Source organism: Oenanthe melanoleuca, chromosome 1 (genome assembly GCF_029582105.1).
Source record: "Oenanthe melanoleuca isolate GR-GAL-2019-014 chromosome 1, OMel1.0, whole genome shotgun sequence".
Lineage (NCBI taxonomy): Eukaryota > Metazoa > Chordata > Aves > Passeriformes > Muscicapidae > Oenanthe > Oenanthe melanoleuca.
This window is the reverse complement of record NC_079333.1, coordinates 103309710-103334011: the sequence shown is the minus strand read 5'-3', so window position 1 is coordinate 103334011 and position 24302 is coordinate 103309710. Positions and strand designations below refer to the sequence as shown.

General features: G+C 34.5%; 1 protein-coding gene across 1 annotated transcript in view; it reads left to right on the top strand.

Moving 5' to 3' along the window:
* CFAP47 (cilia and flagella associated protein 47) overlaps window positions 1-24302 on the top strand; it is a 256706-nt gene that overhangs the window by 109024 nt on the left and 123380 nt on the right. The window contains 4 exon segments of the mRNA XM_056491982.1: window positions 5724-5920; window positions 9477-9620; window positions 10508-10681; window positions 19955-20066. Coding sequence (XP_056347957.1) covers window positions 5724-5920; window positions 9477-9620; window positions 10508-10681; window positions 19955-20066 — 627 coding nt within the window.

Here is a 24302-nt window from a genome sequence, read left to right as displayed (position 1 = left end):
AGAGATTTTTAATGAAACAATTTATAATTCCTGTAAAATTATGTGAATGAGAGGTTTATCAAATATGGATAAACTCAAGAGAAACAAAAATCTTTCTACCACTCAGTCTTTTAAAAAAGAAAGTGGAGGCTTTCCTGGGAGACACACTTTTGCTCCAATTGTCAGGTTAGGGCTTAGTATAAGAATTAGTTGGTGAAATTCTATTGCTAAGAGAAACATCCAATAATATGTGTTTTGATATTAAATGAGGATTTATGCCAGAATTATGAAATTCTGGAATTTTCTGGAATGGGCTATGCCTTTATACACTGCAACATGACACTGACAATTGCTTTGAGAAATGGAAACATAGAAGTTCTTGAGACAGAGCACCTCACAGAGCTGCCTGTGGCAGTTCATCAATACTGCAGCATCCAAGTACTTTATAAGAAGAGCTTCCTGTTTATTTGGTTTTCTCTTTTTCAGACTTTTTTTTTGTTTGCAATCTTCTGCCTTGAAATGACTTTAGATTACCATTTGTGCTATTAGCAGGAAACCTGATAGCAATACCCTTGGACTAGATGGTTTTTAAAGGAAAGAAGATATATGGGAGTAAATGATTGATAGCAATTGCTCTTCTAAACATTGCAGTAGCACATGTCAGTATCAGCATATATGATATATATGCAATGCCTTTTAATAATAACCAAATCCCAACATTAAATGATAAATACACAAATATATTCCATCAGTAATGATAGATTTGTGCAGTTCTATAAAGTAATGGTAGATTTTAATTTTCAAATAGATATGCACCTTAGCAAGTATGTCCTGATAAGCACTTTCTGTATTTTATTAGCATGTGCATTATTGAACTTTTCTCAGGCAAGCATGCACTGGGAATGCTTTTTGTAATTCCATATGGTTTAGGGCTTTTCCTATGTTTATAAAAATAAATATGAAGAACCTAGTCATGAATATAAAACTAAAACCTTTTTTTTGATGGCTGGATTGTACTATTTCAGATCAAAATTGTCTATAAATAAATAATGCTAACAATTATTTTTCAATGAAAAAATGTTGTTTCACCTTCCTATATAATTTGAATTCAGTATCAAAGTTCTGTTGCCTCTTCCTACATGTTTAACAATGTTAGTTCCCAGCTGTTACACTTACAAAGACTTTCCAAGAATAGTTCTCTTGTTTTTCTTTTTCCCCCTTTTCTACCCAATGAATGATGAAAAATCATTCTCTACAGAATTATCAGGAATTGTTAGATATTTTCTACTTTCTCATTAATTGTTCCTACAGTTAATTTATTCAGATTGTTCTGACTTTGTGGCTTCTGGTAAATAAACTACTGACTTACTTTTTTCTCTTTTTTGAAAAAAGGAGACCTTTCCTCAGTGAAATCTAGATTGCAAAAAGAAGGGAGCTGCACCCAAAAGTCTCTACCTAGATCTTATTATATTTTTCACAATAGGCCTTCATTACTTATTGAGCATTAACTTATTATTTTGCAGTAAATGATGTACAGGAGCTGGTTTTGATCCTCTCTCTGTGTAATATTGCCTTATGCATTCAGTGCATTCTTTGTAACAGTTCTGAGCTCTCTTCTTTGTATATAGGAAATTTTGTTTAGTCTTCCAGTCAGAAAGAATCAGTTTTTGAAAGTTTTTGTAAATTTTGAGTGTGTGTTTTAGAGAGTCCTTAGCTCTAACTTTATTGTGTTTTTAGATCAAGAGTCTTGGAATTATTCCTCTATTTTATCTGTGTAATTCCTTATAATTTGGCTGATTCCTTTCAGTAGGGGCTATTCATCAAATGCCTTAAGAGAGCACCTTCATATCATAGTTCTTAAAGCTGTATTAAGTAAACTTGGCAGCATTTCCCACTGGTGCAGTGACTACTCGTTTCTAAAGAGCCTGTGAGTATTTTTCATAAATATTAGGGGCAATGATTATTTAAACAACCAACCCCCTACAACTACTTTATTGTAGTGCCACAGAGCTCCTCACTGGCTTCTGAATGATACACAACCACAGCTGCTGAATATTCATAACAAGGCATTGAAAAAATGTGTCTCCCATTTTAGTTTTTAGATCAGGTAAGGAAAACCTGCTTTCATTTTTTTTCTCCAGATCTTCCTTTTCTGATTAAGTATTTAACTTTTTGTTTAGATGTATAATGCTATACTGTACTTAAATGGAAAAAGGAACAAATAACCAGTTTTTAAGAAACGCTCTTACAAATATGTTTGATTAAGATAAAGTGAAAGATAAACATACACAGTGGTAGCAAAAAAATTCAAAACTTTTCAGCACTCAATAAAGGATATAAAGGTGTGGTTGCTTTTTCAAGACTACTGGGTTGAGTGATGTTCTAATTCAGGTGAGCTTATTTGAAGACCTAATATATAAAGAGAAGTCAGAAAAGTCTGGATTCGTAATTATGATTGCTTATCTAACCTTCTAGGAGTCCATACCTGCAAATTCAGGCTTGAGGTTAATTTAAGCAGTTGTCTGTGCCACATGCATAGTTGTCAGAGACTGAGATAAGTTCAGAGAGAAATTTAGCTTTGAAATTCCGAATAGATAGAACCACAAAAGCTAATATAATATGTAATTGTTTGATGAGCTGCTGAAGGCCCATACTTTCCCATCTTCACAAATTATGACAACAGACTGTGGTGTGGAAGAATAGCATTTCTATTTTTACCCATTTCATCTTCCCACAGTTTGTAATAAGGCTAAACAGTGATTCCTAAGGGCCATTATTACTACCTTACAGAATATATTTTTTCTTACATTTTAATGTCAAAATAACTGTCATTACTTGTCTGTGAAAGGCACTGTTTGGAAGCTAATGCAGTAAGAGGACTTTGAAGTCAGGCAGATATAAAATGAGTTATAAGATTTTTAAGAACCAGAAGACATGAACTTTGTTAGTTCTGGTGATCAGACTGTGTTTTGCAATAAATAAATGACACAAAATGCCAGGCAGTTGCCAGAGGACATGACCAGTGCCTATGTGCTGTAATTTAGTTTTCCAACAATGTGTGGTAAAATTGCACACTAAAAGTTTAGTTTGCAAATACCCCTGTTCTGACAACGGTCTCACAACAAAACCCAGTATGATCAAGTGAATGTTTCTTGTAGGCATTTGTCAGACATAAATCTAGAAAATAAAACCATCAGATTATTTCACATGGAATGCTTCCCTGTCAAACAATAAAAATCCTTTGTAGGGATGGAACTGTAGCAAGCCCCTGTGTTGCTCTGCCTGACTTTTCACTGTTGAAGAAATGCTTGCAGCCTCATTCTTTTTGATGGATGCAGACTCTGCTCCTTGCTACATGGGAATTAAATAAATTGTGTCCATGGCTTACTGTTGACACTTTTGTCTCAGAAATTGTTAGGTAAGCCATTTGTGGTCCCATGGATTATGTTCATTAAATCTTTGAATATATCCCTAAATTAATCTTTGTTGAATGTCTTATGAGACTGAGAGAACAAAACATGCTAAGCTGAGACATTTTTAAGCCCAATCTGCTTTATGATATTTAAAAATACATTTTGCATGGAAAAAGTCAATCTTCACCTATAATGTGAAGACAAATGATTTCTGTAGTTATTTTGATTTGGAGGGACCGTGCATTACTGCAGAAGATACTTACTGCATTGAATAAATGTAACTAATTTACTTGTTTTCCTTTTGATTCATTGTAAGTGAGCATAATATTTAAGTTATTCAACTGAATTATTCTAAAATGCATTTTCTAAATGCATAAGAAACATTTTTTTTCATTAAAGTAATGCTGTACTTAATATTATAATTATGGAATGTACTGCTTCTGGTTTTTCTTTTAAAATTTTTCTATAGGAAGCATTTCTGATTGAAAATGTGCATTTCAAATATGGGTCCAACTCAGGAAAAAATAACCCTAGTTATTAGTAATTAAAATTTCCATTTAGTGGAAGGAGGTAAAACTCATGCAGAAACATAGTGGATCTTTTAGTACACTGTATTATCTTTCTTCAAGTACAAATTTAAACATTTAATTTAACTTTAAATGCTAACATTTAAAATGTGTACTTAAAATTTAAATAAAATGTTTTGCTTCAACATCTTAAAATAATTCTTGTGGACAGGGACTGTACTAATGAACTGAAGAATGAAAAGAGTTTCATTCCTTGCATAACTGACAAACTCAGGTTACTTCTGTGGAAGATAGCCCATGGGGATAATAATTTAATGCTAAAATAGGTCATATTGATAATAATTTAAAAATTACCAGGCCATTAATCTTGTCTTTAAAAGAGAACAAACTAGTTTTTTCAAAGAGGGTTAAAACTGAGGTACAATTTATAATCTTTCTGATAGTCTAGTACTGTTGAAAGATGAATAATGCCACTCTGTACAATTTGTCTCTTGAACTTGAGCTTTTATTGTGGAAAAACCAGTGATGTTTGACATGGTGATGACATAAGGCCACAAGGAAACTTCAGCTGGGTGTTCATTTCAGAGAGGTGAGAGCTGAATGCATGAGGAGCACCACTGGGTGGAAGAGAATGAGCAGCATTGCAAATGAAAACTGATTGCACTTTCAAAATTCAGTTGTCATTGAAGATATCAGAGTAGTTTGAATCCCATTGTCATGCATACCATCAGAAAACAAGTCAAATGAAGGAGAAAAGGGAAAATTCCACAAGGCTTTGTCTGGTGTTCCCCCTCAGAGAGAATTGCATTCTTTGGAGTTTTATCTGTGAGGTTCTGTTGTGTCATTATGTTGTCTCTGACTTTCCTTATCATCTTTTTACAGCTTTAGACATTGGTTTCTAACCTTTGAAAGCAGCAAAGAGAATCAGTCTTTGTTGTATGTAAAACTACAGTTTTTACAGCTGCAGTCTTCACGTGGTTTTTCAGGTTTCTTAGAGACTTTTGGGACTGGGGGATTCTTCATTGCCATCACTGGAGTTCCTTATGTACCCTTTTTTCTCCTTTGGAATGTGTCCTTCAATGGCTGCAAAGGGGATTAAAATTCTGTGGAAGAGTCTGATCTTTTCTGAAAGCAAGAACAGAGGAGGAAATCTTTGCAACAGGCTTGTTAGACCTGGCCCTGTGCAAAGATGGACACCATTTGTTCTGCTTCTTCCTTGCTCTGGAGATTACAGTGGGGAGTTTTCCCTGTGTTCTGCAGATTGGGAAAATGGGACTTTGCATGAATCTGTTTTAGTTTGGACACCCCCGACAATTTTGGAAGCTCAGATTTTCAATCCAAAATTTGGTATAGAAAAAGGTCTAATGGATTGTCATGAGAACTACTACATTTAACAGAATTTCAGTAATTGTTGGAGATACTCATCCAAATGTACTGTACTATCACTGATATCTTTGACAGTAGTTGTTGATAAAAGTTAGTGGATTTTATAGTTTGTATAATATTTACAGAAATTCATATATGTGAAATTATTCTTCTAGATTTAAGAGATATTTTAAAATACCTCTCTCTGTGCACTACTAAAATCAATAGAAAATATTGTTTACATGCTTCAATATACCATTTTTAGGAAATTAACTTATATGGTAAAAATCCTAAAAATCTGTTGTTCTTGAGAAATTTTTGCATGCACTGCTGTGGAGACTCTCCTACAGTTTATTGGAAACCTCTTAATATTCTTTTTGTGAATTTAATATTCCTGGAAAACTTTAAAACTTCACAATTTTTTTTGTTTTTTTTTTAGGTGGAAATGATACAGTTGAGTTTCCTATAAAATTCACTCCTAAGCATGCTGGTTGCTACCACTGTCAGATTCTTTTGAAGTCATCCAGTGATATTCGTGTCTATGAGATTGAATGTGTGGTGAATGCAGACCAGGCTGATGCACAGGTTGAATTTCTAACTCCAGCTTTCCAGGCAGTGACTCAGGAAATTCCAATTGTAAGTTCACTCCTCTACTGCTAACTAAACTAAGATTTGGGATTTTAAAAAAACAGATTTTGGATCAATACTGCTAAAATTTACAGTCCTGAAATATAGAAATGCATGTAAATACTGACTTGAGTATTATTTCTCAAAGTCCATGTTGTAGATAATGTAAAACCTGTTGGGAAAAATAATTTACCCCAAGTTAATTATTAGTTTGATGAGCTTAATTTTGTTGTTTTTCTTCTGAAAATTGTTAGTCTATTGTTTAATAATGTTATCACAATGAAAGTGAAAAAAGTAGTTATTTAATTTAGGGAATAAATATACTATTTCTAAAGGAAAAAAAGGAGAGATGCTGAAGAATAAAACAGTAGAAGTAGATTACATATAGTTAAAAAAATGTGGAAAGCATAGCCAGTATATTGTGTATAGTTTTATCATATATATTACTTTGTGTATGAAACCCGTGGCACATGAGAAGTACCACCAGAGAGAAAAGATGAGTGCAATATCATCTCTCTCAGAAAATTGTTGGTCAAATTTTAGAGAACTTTAAAATAAAATTTAAAAACAAAACCAAAAACCCCCAAAAATTGTAGGGAAGGAACTTAAGTAGTGAGAGAAGGAATAAAGATTCTTTAAAAGATAGAACCACTAAAATGTTTCCTGAGGTCTGAACTACAGTTTAGTCTATGTACTTTTTGTTATAGAGCCACTAAGGAATACTAGTGAGCTAATTTATAGAGAAATTATTCTGAGATTTTGTAGTCAGAAGAGTGGGGGCAGATTCAAACAGGACTGAATATCTGGGGAAAGACCATAATGAATGCTCTGTCAAATATTGACAGTAGACATGGAGCTAGTACATCAGACAGGAAAAAGGAAAATTAAAGGAAACCATATTACCGTGCTATCTGTCCTTGCACACAAGTTTTAAGATGTTAATAATTTAAGTCTAAAACATTGATTTTTTTAAAACAACTTTTTTAAATCAGCCTAAAAACAACTGATACATAACATAGAAGGGTAAAGGGATTTTTTACCTTGTTTAAATAGACACTTTCTTTTCCTTTATTCTTCTGATGGATTTACTTTTCATTTCAGTGTTCACTTTTTAGGAGTTAGATACTTTACATTTCTATATACACCCATTCTAGTTGGAGCTTCTCCATCTACTATTTTCTCATTTTTAGATATTTTTTATTAGCAGTATGGTGTCTGCCATTTAAATTTTCTTAAATATTCTGTGGAAAAATATATACTCATTGTGGAACTGAAGATGGAGTTATCCAATCTGCTAAAAATAGTTTCTTGCTTCAAATATTTAGTGCTCGAAGCACTTCTTACAGACACAAGCAAACTAACAGTCATAATGTGTGCTAGGTGGAACACTTTGTACATGGAGCAGATGAAACTGGTCAGCTGGTTTGCTTAAAGCCATGCAGTGAATTAGTGACAGAAACAGGATAAGAACCCAGCTGAATCTGAGATCTGTGATTAGTTTCTTTTGGAGTTTCCATCATTTTCTCAAGCATGAGATGAATGTAACTGTTCCATCTCTGCCTTTCAGACTCTCCAGGTATAGGTCCAATACAGTTATTATCTACCTCGGGTTGAACCACCTCCAATCCTGTGAGGAGATTCTGACTCCCTTAGCATTAATTGTGTTTAAATTGACAGGCTTTGGATGAGATTTTGCATTAAGCAGAGATCCTGTAGGAATCAGTTGATTAATTAATTAAAGCCATTAATGATCAAGTATAAGGGAGTGGAATTTAACAAATATATTCTTTTAATTTTCTAATGTTTGTGATTGTCCTTAATATCTTCTTTCAAAGACACTTGTAGATAAATTCATGCTGTTTTAGAAGAATTTGTTACAAAATAATTTCACAATGACCATGTTTGTTAACTAAATTTCTCCAGATGACAAGTTTTTGTGTTAGAGATTAAGAAGAAATATTTGTGTTACATATTGATGTAATCATGACTACTGTGGATAAAGGAAACATCAGATACCAGTTGTACTAGAAATCACTGAAAATAAAACAGCTTAAGCACCCAGACCTAGACCAATCCTGATGATGCTTTTCCTCAATCCAAGTTTTAAAATGTTAGATTAGCACAGAGTGATGACCTGCCAATTTTACACCTGGCCAGCTGGTTTTCAAAAAGCTAAAGCTTTTCCTGGTGTTGTGGAGATAAAAAAGCATGATAATAAAATAATCTTTGTTGTCTTTTTTTCTGTTTCATTTTATTTTTGGCATGAGGACATTATACTTTTTTCTTTTGTGTTTTCTACCAGAGATGATGTCATTGTTATTAGAGGACTGGAGGCATGGTAATGAAAGTTTTTTGTGAAACTGAGGCACTACACAAACCTCAACATTCCACACAGGCATGTGCTCAACTACTGGGAAATTTAACAACTAATCCTGAAGCATTAATCACACATATTAGTCAAACCTTAGATATATGGTACTGCAGGTGTGGGTAGCTCTGGGTTAGCTCTGATGACCACAGGTTCCTTGATTCTGAGACTTGCATAGACAGAAACAAAGACTGAAGTATCATCTCTGTTCCATGAAATCCATTCTTTATCTCTGATGTTTGTATACAATTTTCTGTGGATGAAGACCATTATAGGCCAAAAGATTACCTCCTCTTTCCATAGATCAGATGAAATTAATCTTCTCTATTTGATGAGGTGTGAATTAACTCATGAGTGACAGTTTATTTTATCTTTCCGATGAATGTTAATATTTTTTTCTTTTTTTTTTTATACTTTTTTCTCTTTTTTTTTTTTTTTGACTGGATGTTTGGTCATCTGTTTCTTTCAAATAGTGGGAGGCTGAATAGCATTTTTTTTAGTTTTACTAATTTTAGGCAGCCTCTAAGCATGTATTATGAAATAACTCAATTTTTACCATAATCAAGCAGTCTTGTGACACATCTGGATGCAAGATAACCACGTTTCTTAAATAGGTTCAGGCTCATATTGCTCAGGATAGACATTCTTTTAAAGTCTCTTGAAAGACCAGATTCTGAGAGCACAGTAGTGTAAATTCTCCTTTGGAGATGGAGTTCTCAATTCATAAGATTGATCCTGTAATGTTTTCAGTGGCCAAATGAGGTAATATATGCCAGCACACTACATCAGCACTTTAAAGGGCCACACCAAGATTTTCTACAAATGGAATAGGAACAGAATTTTGGCAAGCATTAAACAGCACCATAAAGATACTTGTAAATGTTTATAATGATACTTACAAATTCCATCTTGACCATTAGCTAGATCATGCTCATGTTCTTCTAATGAGTATTCCTGCTGAGAGTATTGCTGAAATTCGGGCTTCTGTACCTCTGGCTGCCAGGAATAACAGATTTATTATTAGCTTATTTCATGTTTAAAATACACTGTGTTTATTCTTCCCAAAGGCACTTTGAGCCAGTACTGGGAGCAAATGAGTACTGTGCTCTGATGTGGTGATAGCTGCAAGTGAAAGCTGAAATGCACATTAAAAGTTTTAAATGCATAATATAATTTACATCTTTGATTTTCTTTCAGAATAACATATCCAATGAGGACTGGAAGTTTGAAGCAATTTTGGAAGGAAAGTGTTTTCATGGCCCTCCTGTAATAAATGTGCCTGTAGGTGAAACAGTTCCATATCCTCTCACGTTCAAGCCAGTCACCGAGTGTGTAATAAAGGTGAGAGAGAAATTAGTTTCAGCATTTGAAAAGGATGCTTTCCACAATAAAATTATCACCAATATCCAAATTGTGTAAGTGTTTAGACAGTTGATAATATTATAGCATCTTGAGAGAAAGAAAGAATAAGATTTACTACTATCTGAAGTAGAAACACTAACTAATTTTGTAATCCTTAATATTAGGTATGATAGATTTCCCCACCACATATTCCCATGTCTTCTTTATTTAATTATCTATTATATTCTTCAGTTCTAGTAATTTCCACAAAATCCTTCAATCCTGCAGTTATTCTGTGAAAATTCTGAACTTTTATCACAAAAACATACATTGTTATTCTGAATTCAAATACTTATATTTAATCATATTTCATTGCCAAATAATTAGGTGATACTTCTCATTGCATGCCTACATCACAAATTAATTTATGTGATAAGTGCTTTATTTGCAAGTAAAGCCACCATTTCACAGCTACTTTTGCCATCACAGTAATCACTATTCCAAATGCTGAAATGAAGAGCAGAGCAAAGGCTAATAACACCTGTAGCAAGAAGCTGTATTTGTGGTTTTGTCTGCATCCTAGCTGAGAGATTTTGATTGCAAGCTGCTGTTGAAATATGTGAAATCTAGAAACATGAAAACTTTATAATGTTAAATTTCACAGTTAAGAAAAATTTAGAATAAAAGGTTTTGTTTTTCTGGTTTACTTCTCTGTTTAGCAATGGGTTTATTTAAGACCCAGGAAAGTCAATAGGAGCCCTTTCTTGTAAGCACTCTGAGTCACCTAGATTTGAGATTATTAACTAAAGGAGTTGCTTTGGCAGCTAAAGGAGACTTGAACAGTAATGAAACTAATTTTTTTTTCTCCTTTTTTTTTTTTTTCATAGGGAAGGCTTATTTTGAGAAATATTACAGCTGGAACTCAGAATATCTTTAGTCTTAAGGGAATAGGGAAGAAACCTCTGCCTCAGGATTGCATTTTCATAGAGTGCCAAGTGGGAAAGGTCTCTCATAAAATCTTATGGGTGCACAATTATACCAAGAAGATGATAAAATACAAGGTATTTTTTTTGCAATAATGTTAATATTTTTATGTCCAAGGACCAATACATTATGTATTACAGTAGCAACAATTACTGTTGACACACTAATAAAATTCTTGTATCCATTGAGAAAATCTTCTGTAGTTCAAGTATATAGATATGTTTATAGTCAGGAAATCTGTGAGATAATGTATGATGTTACTGTATGCTTAATAGGAAAAAAGATTTCTTTGTGTTTTAGCCTGGTTTCTCAGGGTACAACACTTCTACAATTGTTCATTTGCTAATCTTTCCTTCTCCAGTGATTTTAAACCTGTGGCCAACTCCATCAGTTTTGAAATCAGAGAAGGGGCCTGAGAATTACTGGGTCCTAAAATCTTCATAAAATATTGAATATTACATGAAAAGGACAAAAATTATTATTCTACTGAGGGAAGGATTGCAGCATGAGCTCATTATACATGAATCTCTCATGAAATTCATAGTAATCCAGTTACTGTCTATTGCCCAGCTGTTGTTTCAGCAGTGTAGGAGGAAGTTGGGAATACTTTGTGTGTTTGCTAATAGAAAAATCAAAAGTAATCACTGGAGTTGTTGAAAGGCAATGGGTCATTGAGGAGGGTAATAAAAATTCTTAAAAAATACAGTTTTATTGATTTCCTTGCTCAATAACATATTTTTATTATTAAATATAATAATTATTTTTCATATTTTCCATTAACTATATTTTATAACTGTGTTTACACAAACACATTTAAAATCACTATTGTAGTACTCAAATAGATAATTATTCTACTATTTATCTTGTCTGTATGTTTAATTTGAAAGTGATAAAACTATTTCTGTAGCATTCCTCACCTTTTGTACCTATGTGTTGGATCCCATGTCCCATGTCAGCACAGGCAGAAGGTACATGAGGGCAAAGATGAAATTCTGCTTTTCTTCTCAGCTGCAGAGAAGTTCCTGAGCAGGAACATCTTAGACTATGCTCAAGAAAATCCATATTTGTAGCTCTATCATGGCATTTAAATCTTCAGTAGATAGCATCCAGATATTATGGCCATGCAATGTTTGCCAGGATGGCTCTATCTTATTGAAGCAATGCAGGGGAATGCCAGCTAAAAATTGTCAGCAAATGTAAATATATATATTTAGTTTTCCTTTGTGGAAGGGTTGAAAATGGGACAATGTACATGCTAGAAGACAAACTGACTAGCTGACTAGTGTGGATTTGAAAACAGTGATTTTGTTGGTGCCTGTAGGTCCAAATGCTGCTCTATTCAAATGGTGATGAATGATTTGACTGTATGATATAAAGAGAGATCATGTACATAGCAGCAGCAGTGTTCTATTCAGTAATGATAATTCATACCAATCTGAAAATCCTTCCTTGGATGTCTTCTTTCTAGTCTCCAGTTTTCCAGGTTTCCACTTTTACAGGTCAATCAATCTACATTTAGTAAACTTTCTATAGCACAGAAAGGTTCAGGTTCATATTCCTATTTTTTGACTGATTATAGTCCCTCAAAACTAAGAAATTAATTTTTTGGGCATCACTAGCTTTGACATTTTTATTTTCAACAGTCTTAGTTTTTTAGATATGAATGCATTTGCATTTCTAATATGTTTGTACTTTTATCTCTGGAAGAAGTGAAGGTTTTTTGCAACAGAGCTATTTTTTCTGCTTTCCTATTATGTGTGAACTCAGTTTTTTTGGTGCCAGCGTAAGTGAAAGGTACAGAAATAAAAAACTTCAAAATGAATACATTAAGATTATGAATTGTATGTATTTTTCAGAAATATTGCATTAAATTAATTTATGACAGCTGTAAATGTTTCAGGGTGAGCTCTGTGTGACTGAACTTTGACCTCCTTGAGGGTGTTCTCTGGACCCTGCAGTCTGGCTTTGGTTGGTTTTGTGATGGGGGAGGTGGGGGAAGGTTTGTGATTTTTTCATCTCTGTGAAATACTGCTTGAGAGTCCAACTCTTTGTGCTCTTTTTGCTCAGGGACCTCTGAGAGAGAAATAGTAAGGCCAGCTATTTCATGCATGTATGCATATAATAATCAGTATGAATAATGCATTTTCTCTATGTGAGGTTCTTACCCAGAAGCAGTTGCAGAACAGTTGTTGGAGCAAGGTGGGCTGGAATTGCTGGAAAAGGCATGGTTACAAAACCTGCTGGAGTGTGGAAGCTGTCCCCTCCACAAACCAAACAAAATTAACCACTTCCAGCACTCTCCAGCAGATGTCATGTAGTGCCTTGTGCTGTTGGAGTGAGCAAAGATCATTTGCTTACTTTTATTTCCAGAAGAATCTGTAAATTAGGATTTAATCACTAAATCCAGAACATAATCACAGGTATCTGTAGTTATTAGGAGAATGCAGAAAACCTCCTCTAATAGGGAATTGCAACCCACAGCCTTGTTGGAAATGCCAAATAAACTATTTACTCAGATGTCTGTAGCACAAAGGGCAACAGGAAAAAGAAATGATTCTAATATTGTTGCTGTTGTTCATTCCATGCTGCCTGTTTACTGCAATATCTGGGTAGTCTGTGGTGAAGCAGAGCATTGGTTTTGTCTTTGTTGGTGTTTCCCTTGGGGGCAGTTGCTGACAGCTCAATTACTCCTCCTCCTGTTTAATCCAGCATCTTTGACAGTTTTCTGTGTTGTGCTGTAGCTAAGTTGGTGATTAAGTAGAGGAAATGTTGTCAGTCTTGGCAGACAGAGCAAAGATAATCTAAAGAGTAATAGTTTTGGATGTGTTTTTGATGGGATCTTTTGTAATTTTGTTGGCTAATGAATATCTTCATTACTGAATTGGTTGGTTGATGTGCCCCATACACTCTGCATTGCTGGAGTATGTCCACCATATGAAGTAATTTCTCATGGATTAACTGGGACACACATGATATTAAAAAAAAAGAAAACCAACAAAAAACACAGACAAGAATTTCATTTACTGAAGTAATAAAGCTCAACCTATATCAAGAATGGTATGAGATTTTCCAGTAGCTGACAAACATAATAATTTACAGGCACGTCCACAAACAATTTGCTGCACAATGAATACTTAGCAATAGGTAATTTAGCAGAACTAATACTTGGATAAATTTGCCTTGGAGGTGTAAATTTAGCTTCACTATTCCATTTTAATAACTGAATATATTAAGCTATAAACTTTACAAAAACCCTCATTTCATTAAAAAATAAAATTACGTTGTATATATGCAACTCTGTTTCTCATATTTGCTTATTTTTCTAATAGCCTAGGCCAAAATGAAAGTACTACTGCAAAAGTGACTATATAAAATGAAATTTAAGTCTGGAAGAAGGAAGAGGGAAATAATCATTGTCTTTTCTGCATGAAGAGAGCCCTCTTCCAGCTGAATATTTTTTTTTTTTCCCTTTTCATTCATATCCAGAGGGTTTTATCTGGGGCAGCAATAGTTTTTGTGTATGTGGTTTGATTGTCTGTGCAACCATTAGTGTGGATCTAGAGCTGGGAAGTGCCTTTGCACTTCATTGGAGGTCATATGCATGACTCCATCAGTCTACCTTTAAAACTTCTAAGCAAAACCCTTTCAGTGCTCACAAAACTTTCCATGATTAAAAAGACAATTTCCATAAATTCCCTTGAAAAATATGAATGATTTTATGAATTCTTTTCTACTGATTGATGTGTAAACCTTAGGGAACTGCTGCCAGTGTTCTCTTCATGGTTGGTTCTGGGGGATCTTATAACAAGTCTTCCTTGTGATTAACTTACTCCTGGATATGAAAAAAACAATCACAATAGAATTCATAAAGAATTTGTGCATATATAAATAACATCAGCCAGAGAGCATGTCCTTCTCTGATGATGAATTAATAGAAGGTGACTGCAGCGTAAATGGATTTTAGTGTCTGTAAAATTACATTCAACTCCTCCTACAAGAGAAGGAAGTGTAAAGCATTTCTATGAAAATCCAATCTCTCAGTCTCATGACAAAACTTTTTATGCAATTTTCTTGTTTATTTATATTAATCTTTGTCTACTGGATATAAATAATTGTCTGATGTGTTGATGGCTCTTTCTAATGATACCTTTGATAGAAACTTAAGCTATAAAGGTGCCTAATTCTTTCAAGGCATGGTTTTGCAATAAAGATATAAAACTGTGTAACTGTTTTTCTCATTGCTGTTCAGAATAGATGTCATTAAAGCAAATTCTCCAGAGGAATCTCAAGACCCAGTTAAATTACCTTTCAGGCATTAGGTTTTACAAATGGATTGTATTTTATAAAAATTGTAGAATAAATGCATAATGAAAAAACCATTAAATCCCCTGTTTTTCAGCATATTTACCTCTATTCTCTATATATCCATTTTGGGTTTTTACAATGTCACCAAGACAATGTGATGAATTGTAACAAATGCCTCAATGTAATAAAATTATGTCACATAAATCTTTAATGAGGGGCTTCCCTGTTCAACCTAACTCTTGTTTGTTAATGTATCTGAGATTTTCTGAGAATAAATTCTGTGCAAGTGCAGTAACCTGATTGCTCAAGGTCAAGTTTATATCCTTTAAGAAGAAGTGGATTTGTTTATTCCATAGTCCTTCAATTTTTCTCTGTCCTTTCAATTAATTTCCCGTGGCTTCTGCCAGAACTTCTGTAACAGGGGATCTTTTCACTAAAGAAAAGGTAATCTTCATAGTAATTATGAATGGCTCAAAGGCCTACAGAATCTAAGAATAACTGTAGTTGTTGTCAGGTGTTTTTTGAGGAGTAGTTGTGAAATGTTTTAGATCAATTAAGGGCATAGTAAGATCTTAGGTCGGATTTGTTTCTTGAAATGTGTTAGTGGTCTTGATAGGTGAACTGGTTTAGGAACAAATCTGGATTATGTAGCATTCTTCATTATGTCGAAATCCAGATTGCTGCTGAACAGGAAGAAATTATTTGAGATCAATCCTCAGTGCAATGCAAACATGTTTTACTTCAGTGTAACATGCTGGTGGCAAAATTACAGTGATTGAATGATTTCCTAGTGACTCAGGAATTTGGGAAGTTTGCACTGGCAGGTGAATGAGGGAAAGTAATGGGGGCTTTTTTGGAAAAACTGCTATTCTTGGGAGTTTTGTAAAGAGTTTGGTTGTCAGATTGATCAGTGACTCCCACAAATCTGGTTCTGGCCTAGGGTCAAAGAGCATTAACTTTTTGCTAAGTAGAACCTCTCAATATTGTTAAACAGACCTGAGACAGAATTTTTAAATGGAAACCTTTTTTATGTCTAACTTTATTATACTAAGAGACAATGGAATTTAAGTATATTTGATACTACATTTACCACTTTGCCTTGAAGTTTTTGGAGTTATGCTTGTTTGGTTATTCAGCTCTGGAAAAAGTCACTCTAATTTTGAAGTTTGGTTTTCCATTTCCATTCATGTTGAATAGCCATATTACAGTTCTGCAGAATGAATTTTCAAACCAGTGACAGATAGTTTTCAATTGCAGCATTTTATGCATATACTCCATTTTTACTTTCTAGCTGTGTGTAAATAATGACTTGATGTATAAGAAAATGGAGAACACTATAATTTAAAAAAACAAATCCTTGGGTATGGATTGATTTGAGCAAATGTTGTACAGGGCCACAACGATAAATTTAATAATAACTAACATTTTGGCTCCATTGAATTATTCTTCAATTCTAGTTTCCTGAGTAATAGTGAAGTGATGTGACATATTTTAAGAAACTGCAATTATTCATGCCTGATAAATTTTGTGTATTTCTCAGTGTGTATCTGCAGATCCGCCTGTTTCTCTCAGTATAAGTACTGTATATAAGTATATATAAGTATATAAGTGTATATATACATACAGTGAGTATACTGTATATAAGTACTGATCTCTGCAACCCCACCCTTGGTGTGGGTTCTGGTTAATCTGCCTGTAACTAGTCACCATTCTCTTGCTGCACATAGGACAGAAGCTGACAAACTGCCTCTCCCACTAAGTGGAAGGAATAATTCCATATCTTGGCTCATTTTGAATAGCTTCTAAACCAATGTTATTTTTGTTGTTGTTGATAAAAGCACCCCAATTTATTCCCTGTTTTCTTCCTTTAAAATGTATTTGCCTAACAATAGTGATCCATTGAAGATTTTGTTAGGCATATTAAGGTACCTTCAGGAACACAGTGTTGTAGATTATTGTATGATATAAGGTTATTCAGTGCTACATCTGTGACTAAAATTGTGTCCTGTAAAAATGCATTCTAATAAGAAATAGCTCTCTCTCTGATATTCAGAAGAAAGTTAAATTGGAGCTTACTGTGTATAAATTCTTTTGTTGCTTCACTCAAAGCTTTCCTCTAAACTTAACGAAATCTTTGCAACTAATTGTTATAAAAATCTGCAATTCCTGGATTTTCTGCTATGAGTACTTTTAAATTCTCCAACTTTTTCGCTTTCCTGGATGTATTGTTATTTGGTAATAGACCTGCAGTTAAGCAGAGACATGTTATACAACATTATACCATATTAGAATCCCAAATGTCTGTGAACAAATGAGAATGATTCTTGGTATGAATTCTGATATTAGTATAAATTGCCTGTGTGCATGGGCAAGCGTGGGCATGCACTTTTAATATTAATTTGTCATCTGAGGTAGATCATTTAGTTAGTCTCAGTAACAGAGCTGATAAATCATGTGGCCATTGGAGGAAGACAAAATTCTATTTAAGGAACATGTGAGAGGTACCTGGTGAGTGATGTCTGTCACAGCCATAAACCTTCTCAGGAGGTTGGAGGTATGAGACTGTATTGTTGTGACCACTCTTGGAGATTGGCTAAGGTGTGAATAACTGAGGTAACAGAGACAAATAAGGTTGGTAAATGAATGGGGGCAATTCCTTATAGTATTTGTGTTACAGCTCTGGAAAAGTGAGCAGCATGAGGAATGAGAGTTTAATGATGGCAGTTGGAAAGGTGGCAGCAGGTCAGCATCAGTTATGTACAAGTTTTAGTGAGCATCTGATCCCAAAAGGTTTAATCTGGTGGAGGACAGTAAAGGGAGAATTCCTTCATGTCTCTTGAATCTCTGGATTCAAACACTGAAACACTGGCCATGTGTGTACTGATGTAATTTCATTGCTTAGACTCATCCTTTTCCTATTTGGTTATACAGTCACTTCCTTAAGTTTAAAAACTTGATTTTAAAAAATTTAGCTTCAGTTAGTTCACTACTCTGAAAAAGTGTCCAGAATTTCTCTTGAATGACTGAAAATCAGACTTTCAGTCCAGCAATCCGTAGGCATTTCATGCTTATAGTCAACCATGCCAGTAGTGTTCCTTTTACTTTGACATCTTGTGGTAGAAACTTGTCTGGTATGTCCAGTCTCTTGACAGAAACTGTATTATCCAACCCTTCTGCTTTTTATCCAATTTAAATTAATCACATTTATCCTTCTTTTGCTTCTGTCTCCATGTAACTTTTTCCTTAAATAGAAATCTCATTTTAACTAATCTTATTTCTATCCCTAGTAATTTGCTGTCATTTCTATTAGCCTGGCTGTATTTTTAGGTACTTATCCTTTACTTTTGTGTACATTTGTTGTAAACTGAAATGGAATAGTCCATAAATGTAGGAGTTTGAGTAATTTATTGCTTATATTTTAATAAATGAATCTTCCTATCTTCAGCATGTAACAGCCCTGCCTTTCCTATGCTTTGCTCTTTGTGACAACTTAAAGATTTTTTCTTTTTTTTTTTTTTTTTTTTTTTTCTAAGTGCCAATTCAACAAGTCTTTTCATCTATTTCTTTTTTAGCCTTTTTTTCCTCTTGCCAAGTAGTCTTTTCCTATTCTTTCTGGTTGCTGCACTTTTAATATCTGGTTTGAAATGTCGATTTATTGGGGAAGAAGAAGACTGTTACTTTATGGGTTTTTTCCTCTGTTACTTGGAATAGAAATGCTGGATTTAGAAGAACAAGCACCTGAAAAAGGAATTACATTAACATAAATACCACAGAGAAGCAATGCATTGTAAGCAGTGATTGTCTGAATCAGAAGAAAAGATGATTAAAGAATTGGTTTCTTTTCTACAGAAAATAATAAGAAAATATATTTACTTTTAAAATGAATGTGCATCTAATGCTGCTAGTGTTGCAAAAGAAATCTTTGTAGAATGCAGTATCCACTTGGATGCTTGACAAGGCAATTCTGCCCAGGGATGCTGCAGGCCTGAACTCTTCCACTGATGCCTTTTCCTGGCTTACCTAAAACCAGAGGCCAGACAGAATTAAGAGAATAAAAGCAGATCTGTTAATAAAGGGGCCTTCAGGTACATTCAGGGCAGACAAAGCCTCCCCAAAATGGACGGTGGTCACGAGTTTTTCAGACAGATAAGTTTGGTCCATTTACATATCAGGTTAATTCTCTAATTACAGCTTCAGGCAATGAAGTCATGTACCCCCAGTTTGCTGTCCCCCAATTCACTTTTCAGGGCCTGAGGCAGTAGAGTGTCCTTGAATTTCAGTCCTAGGGGGATTGTTTTGTCTGATCAAAATGTGAAAAGAGTTAACTCTATATGGAGTTTAGAGTCATATACTAATGCAGTAAAAAAATATGAAAAATATAAAAGCTAAAATCCTAAGACATCACCATGAGCAGCTTCTTGGACAGTCCCTCTGCAGCAGCCCTGTATAAGAGAGAAAGAAATGAGATGCAATTAAAAAATACTCACCTTATATTCTCTCAATGAGCTTTACAGTTTGCAATATCTAAAGTTCTGCATGTGAAAGTTGTACTGGTCTCTCCATTGCCCTGACAATTACCATGCATGCCATGTATATGTGTCATTTACAGAATGTGACATATCAAGAAGCACAGTTTAATATCACTTGAGGTCTAGAAAATGACACTTCATATTTTGCTTTGCTCTGTCTATTTAAATGGATCAGTACTGCTGAACCTCTTTGTTATATTTCTAATGAAAATGTATGTAAAGTATTAAGGGCCTAACTGTGCAAATCTATGCAATATGTTAGCAGTTCTGTGGTCTGATCTAAACTTTTGATCATTTTCAGCAGTGACTTGAAAATTTGTCCTTGATATGATCTATATATATCAGCATTTGTCATATAGTGTGTATTCTTTCATTTGCATAAAATTTAGGACTTACTGATATCATATTTCTATTCTACTCTTCAAAGCAGGTAGAATGGATATTGTCTTGATGGTGTTCTTAACAACAGTTACTTGCTTTTGATGAGTTTTCCTCTTTGTGATTTGTCTTGCCCAGGTGTATTCCAATCTCTCAATGCTGAGTGGTGCCCCTGATCTGACTGTCAACCCAGAGGACACTGCAGCTTACACTTTGAGTATATTTCCCTGCAGACGAGGAGTCTTTCAAGGTACCATTTAGAACTCAAATATATAAAGTATCCCTATAAATTAGCAGGTTAAATCTGTTTAACCTTAATGCTTGCATTTGTTCTGCATAACCTTTTTTTCTGGAGCTAAGGTTAACATTACTGGTGATTCAGGTTTTTAAGCTGGCTCATATTTTTATTTTTAAAGGTATCTTGCTGCTAAATTTGTGGTTGGGTTCTTCAAAAGTGCCAGCATATGAACAACTTTATGCATTTAATTGATCTCATGAAAATTGACTAAATAGGAAGTAATGATTTTTGAATTATCACCAAGTTTGTGGATCTAAATTTATTTTTTCAAAACCTGTTTAATCCCTTTAGTTATGTTAGCATTAGTAGAACCAAATATGTGAAGGCAGACACCAGAATTTGATTTTTTTTTCCCTTAATTAATATTCAATCTGTTGACCACAAGACATGAATACATAAATAGAATGCAGTGAACTCGGTTCTTTCCTTGACATATGTGGAGGCCAGGGAGATCTAAAATGAATTGTACATAATTTGCATCCATCCGTATTTCTAATGGTATTCTTATGATACAATAGCAAAACTCTTGATTGTTTTAACCAATGTCAGCATCCCATAATTAATGTTTTGTCCTGATTTTCTTTTTTAATAACAATTCAGATTTCCTAATTTTTAAATGTTTGGTAATGGTTCTAAAATTCCATGGTCCATTATTTACCTCATAATGTGAAAAGAATGATAATGCTCATTTTGAGGATGAAGCAGTACAATCAGTCTCTGTCTTCCCAGTAGGGTAACTATTGTAGCAACTCTCAGCAGAGAAAAGTACAAAGCTGTTTGGGAGGGAATTATGGAAACAGAAAAGACCATCCTAAATGAACTGAATAGCACTTAGGAAAGATTTGAATTTCTTAAACAAAAGGTTTCCTGATAGTGGACAAATCTCTTAATACAAAATGCTTAGTGTGTGTAGTTCTGAATTTGTGTGTTCCTAACTCCAAGCACTTGATTCTGCTACATTTTTGGACAATTGAGATTGATGACAGCTGTTTTCTCAGCATTAAAAAGCTATTAAGTCTTGTCCCTCAGGATGTCAAACTACTTTACTCCTTTGGCCATTTTGTTTTCAGTACCTGATATGTAAAATGTAACTAATGATGCCATCTCAATTCACTGGTGATTTTTGCAAAGAAATTAATACTTGTAACAAGGCTTGGCCTAGTGCCATAGGAGGACTTCAGTGCCCTGATCTGTAGCCCTGGAAAAAAAGAAAAATCACACTATGTGAATAGGAATCAGTTTTCAATGAAATTGTAACCATCAAAAATGTGCACCAGGAAAAATTGAGGATGTACTATATTTTAACATGCCCTTTTTTAAGCATTAAAGATTTACGAATAGTCTCTTCTTCTGCCTTAAAAAATCCCCAGTTCTTTTATATATAATGAAAGTTTCAGTAGAAGAGGCTCCAAGGGATCTATCATCCAGCAAATTAATACCAGGTGATAAAAGCCATGCCTTCAAAGGGACGTAGATGGCATGTTCAGATCTGCATCTCCAATGTTCTCCCCTTCCCTTGGCTTCTATCACAATGGTTTCCATTTTGTTTTGAAGTATCATATGTTCACTGAGTGAAAAAAAGAGAACAGTCAGTTTCTCTAACCCAAAAAAAAGTTACTGATTCAAATGCTGGGAAGCCACATCTGTCCTTTTTCCTCAGAAAAGTTCATTTATTTTACACTTTAAAATAACTTGATAGAAAGGTAAAGTTGTCCTTTGAAAAAGACAGGGCCCACTTATCTACAATCCACCCCCTGGCTCAGGGCTTGCTTTAATCACTACCTCAGGAAATCATGTTCATCCTTCCCTGGAACAGAGACAGGTTTGGCTCTCTCACAGAAATCCATGCACACTCTCTAATCATTCAGCTGCTGTAGCAGGGAGAAGGGTGGAGGGAAGAGAGGCCACTATCATACTTTTCCCACTATCAGAGGTGTGAAAAGCTGCAGCTGATTTTGCTGTCTGATGTTAGGTTTGATGTAAACCTAACTACCAAGGTTACCTAAGGTAACCTGTTAGGAAGTGCTTTCTTTGTGGCTTCAAGGAGCATGGAAGTCTGTCTGCTTCAGACTGTGCAAGGCTGGGAAGTCATCTTTGTACTCCAGAACAGAATTTCAGGAGAAACTTCAATATCAAACATATCCTGAAAGCCAAAAATGCATTCATGTGTGTGTGTATATATCTATCTATATCTATATCTATATCTATATCTATATCTATATCTATATCTATATCTATCTATATCTATATCATCTATATCTATATCTATATCTATATCTATATCTATATCTATATCTATATCTATATCTATATCTATCTATCATATATATATATATATGTATATATATGAATACATTTTTGGCTTTCAGGATATTTTATCAGCCAACCTGAATCTTGAGGATCATAGATAAGATGCAGGTGATTCGAGTGGAAATTATAATCCTTTCTAGGCTCAAGATACTACAAGAAAAGTATAGTTTATACACTTTCCCCCCATACAAAAAAAAAAAAAAAAAAAAAAGCTATTCTTTTTTCAGTCTGGAGAATTTGTTTAGAAGGAAGAAAATAATCCATGGGGTGAACAGCTCAAATGACTGAAAATAAAAAGCAACACTCCAAAGCTATCTGCAGAGGGAGTAAATTTTCTGCTGGAAGGAAAAAAACCCCAACTATTTTAATTTGGCCAGTTACACTATTTTGATACCTAGCTGAAGACTTTCAGAGTGGCAAGGAATAATTTCAAGTCTAGAACTTCCTAACTTGTAAGTATAAAACTTTGTAGTTCTAATACTGTTTTTGTCATATTTAAATAAATTCTGATAAAAGTACTTTTACCACTTGAGTTGTACTGAGCAAATGGTTTGCATTTTTCATTTTCTTTCAAATTCCTTTTATTTCCAAAATTACATAGCTGCAAAATTATGCTGCTTTTGCTTTCTGTCTTGCTGTTTTATGGTTGCTAAGCTAAAAATGGGCCCAGTTATTTTCTAAAGCCCATTTGGAAGCATTCCAGTAGAGGGCTAATATTGCATGCTTCAGCTAGTTTGTAGGTGCATGACAGCTTTAACAAAGAAATAATAGCAAATAAACATGTCAAACAAGATTCTGTCACCACATAAAATTCTTCAGCAGTCTGTTTTCTGAGTAATTGAGCAATTTTCTTTAGTTTTGATAAAGCATCTTCTCCAGATTGCTTTATATTTTATCAAATTTTTATTTCTGCTTTCCACAGAATGGACCAGAATTTTATTATGAGCAAAACCCATAATACTTCAATATGTCTTGTGCAAAAAACCCACACACCTTTCATAATCAGTGCCCTTTTATTCATACAACCTCCTAGCATTTGGAAAGGAGCTTTCTAACTTTATGTCTCTCCTTTCATTAATTTTATAACTAAATCTATGTTTAGTAGGCAGTGCTTTTCCATGCTGCCTAGAGACTTAAATTGAGGAAAAAAGGCAGCATGTTCCAGGCTGTCAGATGCAGCTGTAGGGCAGTTGTGAGGTGGTGAAGATCATGCTAATGCATTCTGGCCTGTAAATGAATTGACTGGATTTGTTTGTTTATCATTATTATCTATTTGACACTGGCATTAACCAAAAAAATAATCCATATCTTTTCTGGAATCCTGCAAATTGTTCTACTGATCACTACAATTTCAGTGGAATCATAAACACCCATGAGGGAGAAAGATTATCTTTGTAGTTTCTTGTAGTATGCTGTAATTCCAGCACCTGCCTGTTTGCTTTGAGCAAGCCTGCATCACCCTGAACAAATTGAGTTGAATTCATTGGGAGCAAAGACAAAGCTTGAAGGCTCTTCTGGTGGCTTGATTATTGTGAATGGCTCTGCTGGATCACCAGAGTGCACATGAGGGGCTGCTGGCTCAGCAAGATGATCCCTGGCACACACCATCCATCCATCCATCCATCCATCCATCCATGCATCCATCCATCCATCCATCCATCCATCCATCCATCCATCCATCCATCCATCCATCCATCCATCCATCCATCCATCCATCCATCCATCCATCCAGTTGGAGCTGCAGGCTCCCGTGCCCTTCCATGCTGTGATTTCATTGTCACATTAAGAAGAGGCGGTGAGAATCATAACCAAAAAATTCACCTCTTTATTAAGTGCTACACAGGCATATATGGACGATAGTTCAGAGCAGGATTTGCC